Here is a 16410-nt window from a genome sequence, read left to right on the forward strand (position 1 = left end):
CCTCCAACCAACCAGACCTCCTTACCACCTCCTATCTCCTTACAAATAAATACAAATTCAGCCATTCTTTATTAAATAATCTTTTAACTTTCTCTTAAACTCATGCTCATACGCTCTGATGCTCACTGGTAGAGAATTTACAGACAGCAGCTCAAGAAACTGTGATCGAAATCCTGATCTTGGTGCTACTCTTAAGCTCAATCACCAATTTATCACTATTCCTCGTACTATATTCATGAATATCACTGTTAGCACGGTAATTGTCACGAAAAACACCTGGGACTAAATTATGCACACACTGGAAAACGAAAACTGCTGCTAAATAATCCCGCAGTTAGCCCACATTAGACAAATTTATAGACTTAACAAGCACTTGTGTCATTCACATCCTTGACATACTTGCCTATGATCCTCACGGCATTGTTCTGAAGAATCTGGACTCTTTGAAAGTACTGTATAAATTGCTGCTCCAAATCAGACAGCCATATGAAATATATGGGTAAACAATTGAGTGATAAATCAGTAGGAGAATCCGCTTTGGCAAGAAATGCTTCAATCTGCGAAGCATTCCAACTCCTCGGGTAATTTTTGAAGAAATAACATCACTGTGATACTTCCATGAAAGGTTTGAATCAATCAAAATCCTAAGTATCTCATTATATGAACTTGTTGAATAGGCTTTCCGGATAAAATAACTAGATCTCTAGCATCAACTCATGCCTACTCTGCAGAAAGTCATTAGAAATGACTTTTTCACATTGACACACAGGAAACTAAGGTTCATAAAAATCTCCAAGCTTCTCAATCTATCATTTGCTTTCAGCACAACCTCTTCGATTGATTTAGCACACACTGTCAAAGCTGTATCATCAGAAAATGTTGTTACACAGACATCTTGAAGATAAAAACGAATCGTATTTACGTGCACAAGATAAAGTAAGGGACCTAAAACAGAACCTGGCGGAACTTCACATTTTAGTCGATAAGAAGGTAAAGTCATATTATTAAATACTACACGCAGGTATCCCAGACACTTGAGTCGGTCCAGCAAAGTCTTGAAATCTATAGTATCAAATGCCTTCCTTATATCAATGAAAATTGACATTGGTAAGTACCCTTTATCCAACGCACCACTAACACATTCCACCAGATGCTGCAAGGCATGAGTTGTGAAGTGTCCTTTTCGGAACCCAAATTGGGTTTCACTTGATAATTCGTTAACCTGGAGAAAACATATAGGCGTTTATGGACATCTTTTTCTAATATTTTTGAGAAAAGAGGTAAAATCGAAATCGGTCACCAGTTTTCAATATCGCTTTTGCAGCCACCCTTTGTAGAGGGTTATGACCTTCGCGACTTCAAGATGTTCAGGGAACTTACTCTTTTCCAGAGAAAGATTAATAATAAGCACCAGACAGGGTAGTATGTACCCTAAAATTGCTTTAAGCCCTCGAAGAGTTAAGCCATCCACTCCAGCTGAATTAGATTTCAGCGACTTCACAATTTTACTCACTTCGTCACTAGTACACAAATTAAAATTAATTTCCAGAGATTCACTCTTATATCACCAAAATTACTACCCTGCATTTCTTGATAGTTGTCATAAACACTAGCTTGCACTTCAGGACCAATATTCGGGAAAAATTTACCGAATTTATTAACAGTTAAACTTTTATCATCACGGTCGCAACCGCTTAAACACACTTCTTCATTCTTCTTATCTCCTTTATCACCAATAGGTCATTCATTGTCCTCCACGTTTCTTTCATGTTCCCTTTGCTATCCTCAAATTTATGATTATAAAAATTAGATATTGCATTTCTTCGAAGTTTATTCACTAGATTCCTCTGCGTTTTAAATATAGGTAAAAATGTTCGTCATTTCGATCATCTAAATATCTCTCGTATAACCTATTTCTCAATACTATTTCATCAATTATTTCCATCGACATCCATGGCTTTCGTGGAACAAGTTTTTTGGACTTTATAGTCTTTAGAGGGTATGCTCTTTCATAAATAGGCAATATGGCTTACATAAGGCTATCTAATGCTCTTGAAGGGCATTCTTTTTCTTCAAAAACAGGACTCCAATCAATAATGCTAATCTCTTCTGCAAATTTTTGAAGATTTTTACTTTTTTCACTAGTCTAGTTACAACCTTCTCCTCTCGCAGATTTTTCACAGGGTGATTAAATGTAGCTATTAGTGGAAGATGATGAGATTCAGGGCAAACTATCACATCAGCAAAGCTCCTGTGAAAATCACTCGATTGAACAAAGATATTGTCGATCTATGTTTCACTTTGTGAAGTTATTCTCTTCGGTATGCCCACGAGGGGGTACAAATCACACGAAATTATAAAATTCAAAAAATCACCATTCATTCCTGACAAATCAAGAAGATTAGAATTAAAGTCACCCGTCACAATATGGCTAAACTCGGGCGGTATTTTAACAAGCAGCTCATTAAACCCTTGAATGAAATGAAATCATCCAAGTGCGTAATGGGCGGTCTATACACCATACTAATTATATTTTTTTTTATCATTTAACTCAATCTCTATTGAAGAAATTTCTACCTTGCCTTCATTCCAAATACTCAAATCAGCCCGTACACTATACCTAATTCCCTCCTTTACCAAATAGCAATCCCTCCACGGCTCAACGAAACTCAGTTCTTCACTTGGACCTTGTACCCTGGAAATGAATAAAGCGAAAGAGAATGATCTGTACTTAAAAGCGATTCACAAACACCAACTATATCGAATTTCGAAGAAAAATCATCAAGTAGCTGAAGAATATCCTGATAACTCGACGTAATGTGCACATTCTACGAATCAAGACGAGGACATGGATCACTCACAGACGACAGGAAACCTTGTGGCGATCAAATAAATGTATTACTTCTCATAGGTTTCAAATCTATTACTGAGCAGTCATTATCTAGAGTCACTCCTCTCGACACATAATTTTCTATGCTAAATCGTCTTAATTTACCCATTACCATAAAAAAAGACTAACAACATAGTAACCGTAATAAGAAAACAAATGGACAAAAAAAAATGAAAAATACACCCAAAAATGAAAGAATAAACAAACGAATATAGACTAATAGATAACCTAGATAGAGTCCACAAGTGACCGTACATTTCTAATCACAGTCTCACCACTAGGCTTAGCCAAAATTTGCTCTTGATCAGACCAAACATTCTTCAGACCGAATTTGTCCTTAGTCACATTCAGGATGTCTCTTCGTTGCTTGGTGAGAGACAACGCAACAAAAATGCCACTAATGGCCAGTCTAGCTTTAGCAGTGAACACTTTCTTGTCAGTGTCTTTGCTCACAAACTTAACAATAACTCGAGCGACCCTTGGAGCAAGCTGAGTTGAGTTAGTAGCAGCATTATTCAGTCTGAGTCTATAAATGGTCATAACCTCATTTGTAGTAAATCCAGGCAACGACATCTTCAGATTATAATTGACAACACAGCAGAACGAATGTCAATTCCAGTTAGTTGTCTAACACCGTGAAATACAAGACTATCAAGTAGTGATTTCTGTTCGTAACCGTCTAATTTAGTTTCAAGTCTGTTCATTTTTTCTTCCAGACACTCGGGTTCATTTTTCAGCCCCTTCAAAGATTTCTCGATTAGTTGAAACTTGGGTTCAAATTCAAGGGTAAAAGCATCATAAATTTGACTCACAATAGTCTCAATTGATTCCTTAAGTGAGTTTGACCTAGCAAGCTTTTCTGTAACTTTTTGAGTAACCATTCTTGTTCGTAACGATCTAATTTAGTTTCAAGCCTGTTCAGTTTTTCTTCCAGGTACTCAAGTTCATTTTTCAGCCCCTTCAGCAATTTCTTGACTAGTTAAAACTTGGGGTTAAATTCAAGGTTAACAGCATCATAAATTTGACTCACAATAGTCTCAATTGATTCCTTAAGTGAGTTTGACCTAGCAAGCTTTTCTGTAACTTTTTGAGTAACCATTCTTGTTCGTAACCGTTTAATTTAGTTTCAAGCCTGTTCAGTTTTTCTTCCAGGTACTCAAGTTCATTTTTCAGCCCCTTCAGCAATTTCTTGACTAGTTAAAACTTGGGGTTAAATTCAAGGGTAACAGCATCATAAATTTGACTCACAATAGTCTCAATTGATTCCTTAAGTGAGTTTGAGCTAGCAAGCTTTTCTGTAACTTTTTGAGTAACCATTCTTGTTCGTAACGATCTAATTTAGTTTCAAGACTGTTCAGTTTTTCTTCCAGGTACTCAAGTTCATTTTTCAGCCCCTTCAACGATTTCTCGATTAGTTGAAACTTGGGGTTAAATTCAAGGGTAACAGCATCATAAATTTGACTCACAATAGTCTCAATTGATTCCTTAAGTGAGTTTGAGCTAGCAAGTTTTTCTGTAACTTTTTGAGCAATAGTGTCGATTAAATCATTTTTGGTTTTATCCAGGCCAGCTTGAGTTGCTACAAGTTGCTGTTGAATCGGGCTAATGCTCCTAGTTGATAAGGCTGTCGAGCCTTTAGGTTTGTCTCTATCACTGCTTTTCAGCGCAAGGTATGTTTTAGACAGTCTCTTAAAAATATCAGGCGCAGAAGCAAGCTCGTCAAAACTTTTTTTGTAGCAGGAGTAGTTGAATTATCAACGCTAGGATCATAGACTTGGAGATTTGCATCAATAAGACGCAATTCATCGTGAGATCCATAGCAGATCAAACAGTTCGTGGTAACGAACTGTAGTAAGGAGCGACCCGGCTCAATAGTAACCGAAACTCTAAAAAACAGTTTTGATACCAATAGTTACATCAAAAGTATCGCATTTTAATGCTGATTCTAAATATATAAGTTTCATCAAGTTTAATGTTAACCATCAAAAGTTATGAGCCTGAGAAAATTTGTCTTATTTTAGAAAATAGGGGGAAACATCCCCTAAAAGTTATAGAATATTAACAAAAATCACACCATCAGATTCAGCGTATCAGAGAACCCTACTGTAGAAGTTTCAAGCTTCTGTCAAGAAAAACGTGGAATTTTGTATTTTTTGAAATAAGACAAATCACGGATGCATCTTTATTTGTTTTTTGTTTTGTTTTTTTGTTGTTTTTTTTTCCAGGGATGATAGTATCGACCGAGTTGTCCTAGAATGTCGCAAGAGGGCTCATTCCGACGGGAATTGAAAGTTTTAGTGCCCTTTTTAAGTGATCAAAAAAATTGGAGGGTACCTAGTCCTCCTTCCACGCACATTTTTCCCCCAATGTCACGGGATCAAAATTTAGAGATAGCCATTCTGTTCAGCTGATTCGAAAACCTAATAAATATATCTTTAGGGATGACTTATCCCCTCCCCCCAGTCCCTGGGGGAGGAGCTACAAGTTACAAACTTTGACCATTGTTTACATATAGCAATTGTTAATTGTGAAGTGTACAGACGTTTTCAGGGGGACTTTTTCGCGTTGGAGTGGGGGTGGGTTGTGGGGAGGAGCTTACGTGGGAGGATTTTTCCGTGGATGAATTTTTCATGAGGGAAGAGAATTTCCATGAAGGGGGCGCAGGATTTCCTAGCATTATTAAAAAAAAAAAAAAATGAGAAAATAAATATTTTTTTTCAACTGGAAGCAATGAGCAGCATTAAAACTTAAACGAACATAAACGAACATAAAATATTACGTATATAAGGAGGTTCGTCTCCTCCACAATACCTTGCTCTTTACGCTAAAGTATTTGTAGTAATTTCAACTATTTATACTAAGGCATTTGTGATTCAGGGGCCATTCTTAAAGATTTGGAAAAAAATTCAAGCTTTAGTGTAAAGAACGAGGTATTGACGAGGGGGCAAACCCCCTCATATACGCAATAAAAATACACAAATATAGGAATTCGTTACGTAAGTGAATTCGTAAGGTACGTATGTTTATTATTAACAAATAAGTTCGTAAAAAATAAAAAATTCCAGTTGCATTTTTAATCAACCAAAAATTGGAGAGCAACTAGGCCTCCTCGCCCAATCCTTTTTTTTTATCTAAATCGTCCGATCAAAACTATGAGAAAGCCATTTAGCCAAAAAAAAAACGTAAATTTCGTTTTAATTATGCATGCGCGGTGAGCCAAAGTCAAAATATGCATTAATTAAAAAATGTTCAGAAATTAAATATAAAAAAAAAAAAGTTTTTTCAAGTAAGGAGCGACATTAAAACTTAAAATGAACAGAATATATATAAAAGGGGTTGACCCCTCCTCAACGCCTTGCTCTTTACGCTAAATTTTTTTATTGTTTTAAAAAGTAGAGTTGAGAGAAAGAGTCAAACTTTAGCGTAAAGAGCCAGGCGTTGAGGAGGGGTCAACCCTTTTTATATACGAAATAATTTCTGTTCGTTTTAAGTTTTAATGTCGCTCCTTACTTGAAGTTTAAAAAACTTGTTTTTTTTTATTCAATCAAACAGTTCGTGGTACCGAACTGTAGTAAGGAGCGACCCGGCTCAATAGTAAACGAAACTCTAAAAATCGGAATTTTGATGCTAAAAGACACATCAAAAGAATTGGATTTTCATGCTGATTTTAAATATATAAGTTTCATCAAATTTAGTCTTTGTCATCAAAAGTTACGAGCCTGAGAAAATTTACCTTATTTTGGAAAATAGGGGAAAACACCCCCTAAAAGTCATAGAATCTTAACGAAAATCACATCATCGAATTCAGCGTATCAGAGAACCCTGAAACGAAAATTTCAAGCTCGTATCTACAAAAATGTTGAATTTCGTATTTTTTGCCAGAAAACATTTATATATTTTTTATTTATTTTTTTTTCCAGGGGTCATCGTATCGACCACGTGGCCCTAGAATGTCGCAAGAGGGCTCATTCTAATGGAAATGAAAAGTTCTAGTGCCCTTTTTAAGTGACCAAAAAAAATAGGAGGGCACCTAGGCCCCCTGCCACGCTCATTTTTTCCCAAAGTCAACAGATCAAAATTTTGAGACAACCATTTTGTTCCACATAGTCGAAAACCATAAACACCATGTCTTTGGGAATGACTTACTCCCCCACAGTCCCTGGGGGAGGGGCTGCAAGTTAAAACTTTGACCAGTGTTTACATACAGTAATGGTTATTGGGAAGTGTACAGACGTTTTCAGGGGGATTTTTTGGTTTGGGAGGTAGGGCTGAGGGGAGGGGGCTATGTGGAAGGATCTTTCCTTGGAGGAATATGTCATGGGGGAAGAGAAATTAAATGAAAAGGGCGCAGGATTTTCTAGCATTACTTTAAAAAAAAAATGAAAAAATAAACATGACAAAGTTTTTTCAATTTAAAGTAAGGAGCAGCATTAAAACTTAAAACGAACAGAGATTATTAAGCATATGAGGGGTTCTAAAAATACTTTTGCATAAAGAGCGAGGTATTTAGGAGGAGATAAATACCTCGCTCTTAATGCTAAAGTATTTTTAGTAATTTCAACTATCTATTTTACGGCCTTTCTGATTCAGGGGTCCTTCTTAAAGAATTGGGACAAACTTAAGATTTAGTGTAAAGAGCGAGGTATTAACGAGGGGACAAACCCCCTCATATACATAATAAAAATATAAGAATATGAAAGTTTGTTACGTAAGTTAATTCTTAAATTACGTATATTTTTTACTAATAAAAACGTTCGTTAAAAATTAAAAGTTATAGTTGCCTTTTTAAGTAACCGAAAAATTGGAGGGCAACTACGCCTCCTTCCCCACTCCTTCTTCCTTCCTTCTCCACTCCTTATTTCAAACGATTTTCTCAAAATCGTTTGATCAAAACTAAGAGAAAGCTATTTAGCCAAAAAAAGGAATTAATATGCAAATTTCATTTTAATAATTTACGTGCGGAGAGCCAAAATCAAACATTAATTCAAAAGCGTTTAGAAATTAAATTTTAAAAAACTAGTTTTTTAACTGAAAGTAAGGAGCTTAGATTCCGGTAAATACTTTTTTTTCCCTTCCCATAAATTTTTTTAAGTTCACGCGACTACTAGTGGTACTTATGCTCGTTTTATCTAATAAGTAAATAGAAAAAAATGTTTTTCAACAGAAACTAAGCAGCAACATTAAAATATAATTAAATAAAAAAAACAAGTTTTTTAACTGCAAGTAAGGAGCGACATTAAAACTTAAAACGAACAGAAATTACTCCGCATATGAAATGGGTTGTCCCCTCCGCAATCCCTCGCTCTTTACGCTAAAGTTTGACTCTTTGCCACAATTCTAGTTTTTAAAACAATTAAAAACTTTAGTGTGAAGAGCGAGGGATTGTGGAGGGGACAACCGATTTCATATACGGAGCAATTTCTGTTCGTTTTAAGTTTTAATGTCGCTCCTTCCTTTCAGTTTAAAAAACTAGTTTTTTTTATGTAATAACAATATAGACTGGCTTGCCATGTGCATCTTTATTAGCTTTGACGATTCTCAGTGGCCAGAGAGGATAATCCTTGAATTTCCCAAGAGCGACATCAAACTGGTTGAAAAACATAATTAAGGCCAGAGATAAAATAAACAGCAAAACACTTATCTTTAAGTGAGGGGTGAGCCTCACAAGAGTATCCGAGTGGATTCAAACAGGCCAATTTTTGATAATATTATCCAATTATCCAAAACAAATTGTTCACAGCGCTATATAGTATTGTACACAATTTCAATTATCCAAAATATGTCATTATCCAAAGTAAATTGTTCACAGCGCTATACAGCACTGTACACAATTTCAATAGTTGCACATTGAAATAAATATTCAGACAATAATCCTCTGTGAAAATTCGCCAAACAATATAAACTAGTTCTGATTAATATAGGTCAAAGACTGAATCATGACTGATGGTTCAGTCATGATCATCATGACTGAATGATTATCATGATCATCATGACCATATATATATATATATATATATATATATATATATATATATATATATATATATATATATATATATATATGTTTTTAACTACGTAAAACTTGCGAATATACAACATTCTTTGCTGTCCCATTGTCTGTGCATATAAATAGATTTTCAGGTTTACCGACTCTTGAACATGCAACATATAATGGTCCATGGGAAAACAATCCGTATTCAGATCTATACCTCATGATTCTAATGATTGCCCTTGAGCTTTGTTGATGGTGATTGCTAATCGACCATTCCCTGAGTCGCCATCGTCATTTATATATCCCCCTGTGCACCCCGGCGTCCTCTTTGTAGTTATGTCCCTGTGTCCCGGTCGTCATTTATATTCCCTGTGTCCCGGTCGTCATTTGTGTCCCGGTGTTCCAGTCTGTGATTTCTCTTTGAGTGTCCCGGGCGTCATTTATATTCCTTGTGTCCCGGTGTCCCGGTCGTCATTTATATCCCCCTGTGCCCCCCGGCGTCCCCATTGTAGTTGTGTCCCTGTGTCCCGGTCGTCATTTATATTCCCTGTGTCCCGGTCGTCATTTGTATCCCGGTGTCCCGGTCTGTATATACATTCGTTTTTTAGTTTTGTTTTTCTCCTTTATTTTTTTCCTTTTTTCTTTTTTTTTCTTTTTTAGTTTATTTAGATTTTTAGATTTTTTAGTTTTTTTATTAGTTTTTAGTTTTTTTGTAGTTTTTACCATTTTTTTAGTTTTTTTAGTTTTTTTTTTTTACTTATGTCCTGGTCGTCATTTATAATCCCTGTGTCCCGGTCGTCATTTGTGTCTCGGTGCTTTGTTGATTGCTAATTTATATTATATTTATATTTATATTTTTTATATTTATTAATATTTTTTTAGTTTTCTTTTTCTCTTATTTTTCAGTTTTTTCCTTTTTTTTAGTTTTTTCTTTTTTAGTTTTTAGTTTTTTTTTGTTTTTTACCTTTTTTTAGTTTTTTTAGTTTTTTTAGTTTTTTAGCTTTTTTAGTTTTTTTATTAGTTTTTAGTTTTTTTTTTTAGTTTTTGCCTTTTTTTAGTTTTTTCAGTTTTTTTTAGTTTTTAGTTTTTTACCTTTTTTTAGTTTTTTTTAGTTTTTTAGCTTTTTTAGTTTTTTTTCTTTTTAGTTTTTTTTGTAGTTTTTACCTTTTTTAGTTTTTTTTCTTCTTTTGTATTAGTGTGAAATAATTCAGACGTCATATGCGGACAAACACGACGTCACTCGACAGACAGACAGACAGACATAACCCACAAACAACTTATTTTTATATATATTTATTCATATTTTTTTAGTTTTCTTTTTCTCTTTTATTTTTCAGTTTTTTCCTTTTTTTTAGTTTTTTTCTTTTTTAGTTTTTAGTTTTTTTTAGTTTTTTACCTTTTTTTAGTTTTTTTTAGTTTTTTTAGTTTTTTAGCTTTTTTAGTTTTTTTATTAGTTTTTATTTTTTTTGTAGTTTTTGCCTTTTTTTATTTTTTTCAGTTTTTTTTTAGTTATTAGATTTTTACCTTTTTTTAGTTTTTTTTTGTTTTTTAGCTTTTTTAGTTTTTTTTTCTTTTTAGTTTTTTTTGTAGTTTTTACCTTTTTTAGTTTTTTTCTTCTTTTGTATTAGTGTGAAATAATTCAGACGTCATATGCGGACAAACACGTCGTCACTCGACAGACAGACAGACAGACATAACCCACAAACAACTTATTTTTATATATATTTATTCATATTTTTTTAGTTTTCTTTTTCTCTTTTATTTTTCAGTTTTTTCCTTTTTTTTAGTTTTTTTCTTTTTTAGTTTTTAGTTTTTTTTAGTTTTTTACCTTTTTTTAGTTTTTTTTTAGTTTTTTTAGTTTTTTAGCTTTTTTAGTTTTTTTATTAGTTTTTATTTTTTTGTAGTTTTTGCCTTTTTTTTATTTTTTTCAGTTTTTTTTTAGTTATTAGATTTTTACCTTTTTTTAGTTTTTTTTAGTTTTTTAGCTTTTTTAGTTTTTTTTTCTTTTTAGTTTTTTTTGTAGTTTTTACCTTTTTTAGTTTTTTTCTTCTTTTGTATTAGTGTGAAATAATTCAGACGTCATATGCGGACAAACATGACGTCACCTGATCCATCCACAGATCCACACACAGACAACTTATTTTTATATATATAGATTAGCACCCGAGTGTATTTCCATGCAGTGCGATGTTTTACATGTATTTCACAAGACACTTAAACCTTTCTCTCTAAGTCAATCTATGGGGTTTTTTTCATTTAACCTTTGGCATCTATTTATCACTGTTTTTGAAAAAGAAAGATTTCCTTTTCTTTATTTTTTTAAACATGATTTTTAGATTTTTTTCATTGTTTTTATATTATTTTAATTTTTTATTAGGTTGCAACAACTGCTGTAACCATTATAAGTTTAACTTTTTACTTACAAAAGATTTTGTCAGACGACAGGAATAAAAACGAAAAAAAGTAGCGTTTACTCTTTCAAAAGATCACACAAAATACAGTTTGCCACCACCCCTAATACAAAACTTAAAGTTTTGTTGCCTCCCCCCCTCACCAAAAAATAAGTATTACTGAAAGTTTCAACTTGACCACAGACATGAGGCAAACCCTGGTAAGTCTACCAAATACATCATAAAATTCTTTGCTATTTCAATTGAGAAATAGGACTTCGTCTTAAGGAGCACAGGAAAGGCAATTGGAGACCGCGGAATCAAATGGGGAGGAAAAACACTCCTGGACTTAGATTACGCTGATGATTTAAGCATATTGATGAAAGTGTGAGCAAAATGAATGAGTTTTAGAGGTTTTGCGAGTTCAGGGTGCTAAAATATCCTTGAAATTAATGTTAAGAAGACTAAGTAACTAAGGCTAGGAATAAGTAAAGATGAACAGGTGAAATTAGGTAACGAAAAGATTGATCAGGTTGGGAGCTTCAGTTGCCTCGATAGTATTATTAGTAAAGATGGTGGGAGCAGTGAAGATGTTAAAAGTAGAATAGCTAAGGCTCAGGGTGTTTTCTAACAGTTAAAAAAAAAAAAGTTTGGAAGAATAGAAAGATAAGTCTGCAAACCAAGATTAGAATATTGGAAGCTAAAGTGATGACAGTGGTCAAATATGGTTCTGAAGCATGGGCGCTCCGAAATGTAGATGAAAATGTACTAGATGTTTTCTAGAGAAATTGCCTACGGATTGTTCTGGGTACCCGGCTGACTGACCGTATTTCAAACAGTAGGTTGTACGAAAAAAATGTGGTTCAATCCCACTTTCTAGGGCTATAATGAAGGAAAGGTTGAGATGGCTAGGCCACGTTCTACGGATGAAGGATGACAGATTACAGAAGATTGTCCTTTTTGGCCAACCGTCTGGGGCTACACGGAAGGCAGGTCGTCCTTGTCTGGGTTGGGAGGATGTTATAAGTAAAGATTCAAAGAAAATGGGGAATTCCTGGCAGGGTGTAAAGAGGGAGGCTTTAAATAGAATAGGTTGGAGGAGGAGCGTGCGTGCGTAGCTGTGTTGACCTCAGGCGGCTTGGTGCTGCAGTGATTAGTAGTAGTAGTAGTAGTATTTCAATTGAACCTACTGGCCGTATAAGGAGAAATATTCATTTGGTCGTATGGTTTCACACTGCAAATATTGTACAAAGTCAAAAATATTGTAACAAAAACTGAAGATTAGTGATTGGCTTCGAGTTACCGACATGCGTAAGTATATTAGTAAATCTTCAGCTTATTCAATTTTACAGTTTTTTTCACGTTTGTACACTACTCACCTTTAAGATTACATTCAACATTGGGTCCTCCAAGCAAAGCCTTAGCATGCTTCCGCCCTTTCATATGACTGTAAACAGGAACTCCTCCAACGACGAACGTGTTGCATATATTACAAGCAATATGTTGATCTTTTTGCAGCCTCGAAAATATCGGGTAGAGAAAACCATTGCTATGGAGAATTAAGTCGTCTAGGCGCGAGTCATACAATTCTTCACCCTAAGAATAAACATAATGAGTAAAAGACCTAGTGAGAGATAAAAATTTGCCTCAAATAAACATTAAAAAGAAAATGAATTTTTATTCTTAATCCTGACAAAATTTTGGTACCCACTAAATTTGGCCTGATGTGTCACCTAGAGTCGGTTCAACATAGGCTACGCTATGATTAAAAATAACGTGGGTTCCGACTTGGCTCGCGTCTTGAAATTTATCATTTTGTAAGTAGAGCCATCTAAAAGGGGTAGCAAATCAAGCGCAATTTAGAGACACAATTTTACTTGGGATGCAAAAGGAGGGAATCCTGTTTACTTTGGAAAAAAGGAGCGGAAAAGACGACTGATGAGAACAAGACCACGGGGACTATTACTCACAAGTAAGACCACGTGAACAGTCTGTTGAATAAAACATTCATTATTATTTATTTGAAAACCCGTCTTCGTACAAAAAGAAAACGACGAAGCACTACAAAGAGAGAAAAAAAAACAAAATATCACAATACAATTATAACAACGTTACTAGAGTTGTAAAAGTCGGCTCCAAGCATGTCTTGAAATCTTTAAGTTTAGCAACGGCTATAGTAGGATCTGGTGTGTGAAGACTACTGATAAGCTTTGAATTGCGTGTCCAAATTGGATATCTCAGTAGGTATTTTGCGAAACGGAAGAAAGGGGAGCAAATTTTCAATTTATCAGTATTTGTAAGAATCTTCCAGAAGAGTGCAATGTAGAGGATGTGGCGGAGAGCAACAGTGTTGTACAGCGTTGCGAGATAACGGCGATTGAAACGAAGCTTAGCAGAGACTATGGAAGCGTATGATGCTGATATCTGGCGTTTTATGCCTTCTGCTAGGAGACGATGAGTGTGAGAAACTCTATTTCCAATGGAAATACCGAGGAGAACGATTTGATCGAACAGACAGATCTTTGACTTCCCAAGTAGGCCTACAATTTCATGAAGAAGTGGGCCTTTCCAGTTAAAAGCACTACGCAGGGCTTTTCAGCGTTAAATTCAAGACAAGATATATAAGTATTTTGCTTGCAGTTTTTAGGATGTTTTCTAAATTTTGTCCAAAATTCGGCTGATGTTAAGAATTTCATTAGCATAAGGAACTAAGAAGACATTAAGGCAAGAAAGAACGCATGTATCTCTATATAGCCTATACAGGAAGTTAGTGATATGATTGATTGAGAATCAACGATCGACGTCAGAGAAACAAACCAATGTAATTCAAGCACATATTTTAATACGGAGGAAAGGACAGTAATCTCTCCTTTCTCTTTGATTACAGTAATAGGTAAGCAGGTAAGCCTTGTAGGGGAAGGAATTTACAGAAATTTTCCCACGGAGTAAGAGACACACACAAACACACACAAACACATTTCCTGTTGTTGTTTCCATCACTTTTAGTCACTGCTTAACCTCCATGCAGAGATGTTGTTTGGGGAGAGGGGGACGCCCCCCCACCCCCGAAAAAAAATAATGGAGAAAAAATAATTGTATAGTCCATGGCCTTTGAATATCTAGATATGGACCCCTCTTGCTCCCCCCCAGTAAGAATACTGGAGCTACTCCCCTGCCTGTGTGCATGATTTAACTGTTCTGCTTTAATATACTCATTTACATAAAATTTGTGAAATTTGAAAATCTTTTTGAATCTGATTTTTATTCTCTATTATAAACTGATAAACGAGTTTTCTTTTTGATGAGATTAAACAGCGACATTAAAACAAAGGCAGACAAAAACGGTCCTGTAAAAGGAAATGGTTGTACCCCGTGCTTTTTTGGCTGACATTTGGATAGTGGTGTACTGAAAACATTTTAGAGTGTAGTATCAATATAGCCATTAGGTAAATTCAAGTGTATTAGCCTACTCGCCGCTTGGCTTCCAAAACATTTAAAGAGAAAGTGGCCCTGTTCCTGAAACATTGACTAAATACACCTTCCCTTCTTGAAACAATTTGAAAAAAACATCTATTCTTGTGTCACAACATTTGTTCTTAAAGCATTAGAATAAAAAATGAAACTTTAACCTAAAGAACGGATTTTAATTGACACTCCCAACGGCCACCCCCATTTGGAGAATACTTTCTGTTTGCTTTGAATGAATATTTTTCTCCTTATATTTATTTGAAAAAAAAAAATTAAATTTCATTCACAACTATCTCTAGTCAGGGTTATGCTAAATATGAGGTGACTGTCGTCAAGACTTTGCACTTAACACCAAAGTTTAACTTTTGAATAGTAATCCTTTGAAAAAGGGGCAGCTTACTTTCCAAAATAGAATAGTATTTTTTTTTTTTCAAATATGAAAGACGGTGTCACTTACAGTCGACTCTTCGAATTCAATCTCAACTTTTCATCAAAATGCTCTGGCATTTAAAGATTAGCGTTTTCAGTATAAAAAAAAAAGAAAAAAAAAGAATGCCGTATTCCTAACCACCCATATCTCCAAAGAAGTGTTTCCAAATGGAGGAAGGTCAGGAATTAAATACCCTCTAAATATCAATCTGTAACATTTCTCATTTACTGAAAGCGGAGAAGATCTACGAAGCCCTAATATTCTATGCACTTAAGTTTTTTTTTCGTAATCTCAGTTTCAACAAGATACAATGTGCATCCATTCCGTTAATTATGGAAATTTCCCATAAACTCTTTTAATAAACCAGAGGCAACGCTATAGCGTTACCTATAGTAATAGCCATACGGCTTCAATGTTTCATTTTTTCACATGATCAGTACCGAACTGGGAGGGAGGGGGAATAACGGGGATACATCCCCTCCAAAATTCGGAAAATTTGTCCTGTAGGGTCGACCTTCTTATAGATCTCGAGTAATCTTATAGATGAAAAGAGTAATGTACACTGTAAATCTTTTAGTGATGAGGATAAAAACTGAACGATTTATTCGCTTTATAAAATAAAACTTAAAACATAACTAACTTAAAAGCTAACTAAATTCATTATGGGGTTTCATTCCCACTGATGTAGAGTAATATATGCAGAACAAATAGGTACTTTGTGACGATCTTGACACGAAAATTTTCGTTTTGTGAAAATGCAGTTGGGAACAATGCCAGGCGTTGGGAACAGCAACAACAGATGAGAGCAGCAAGTAAGCCACGTGCTGTTATAATCTCGGGCTCTTAAGATCGTTGAATTTAATTTAAATCACGCGTGTGCTTTTTGAGTGTTTATATAGAAGTCTAAACCCCTGTTTGTTAATTAGTCGTTAATCGTTTCAAAGCGGAAATAAAAAGAACTATAGACTTTTTCAAAAAAAAACAATTTATTGATAGCAGACCTTCGTTGGTTAATACAAACCATAGTAGGAATGGGAAGCAATTAAAATACTTAAGCGGGCAAAGTTATGATGGAGCTTCATCTATGAGTGGCCAGTTTCAATGTTGGACTTCTATACTCAGTGAATTTTTTTCCCAAGCAGTCTATGCTCACTATGCAAGTCACTCCTTAAGCTTAGCCCCGAGTCATTTGTGCAACATATCTGTTATAAGAAATTGTCTAGGAACTTTAAAAGAACTA

General features: G+C 34.7%; 1 protein-coding gene and 1 long non-coding RNA gene across 4 annotated transcripts in view; both read right to left on the bottom strand.

Annotated features, from left to right (window-relative positions):
- Window positions 1-16410, bottom strand: part of LOC136033997 (uncharacterized) — a 501602-nt gene that overhangs the window by 291362 nt on the left and 193830 nt on the right. The window lies entirely within an intron of this gene.
- LOC136033991 (serine/arginine repetitive matrix protein 2-like) overlaps window positions 1-16410 on the bottom strand; it is a 47271-nt gene that overhangs the window by 16707 nt on the left and 14154 nt on the right. The window contains exon 2 of the mRNA XM_065715027.1: window positions 12652-12868. Within this exon, the coding sequence (XP_065571099.1) occupies window positions 12652-12868 (217 nt within the window). The remainder of the gene's footprint in view (window positions 1-12651; window positions 12869-16410) is intronic.

The sequence above is a fragment of the Artemia franciscana genome, chromosome 12 (assembly GCF_032884065.1).
Source record: "Artemia franciscana chromosome 12, ASM3288406v1, whole genome shotgun sequence".
Lineage (NCBI taxonomy): Eukaryota > Metazoa > Arthropoda > Branchiopoda > Anostraca > Artemiidae > Artemia > Artemia franciscana.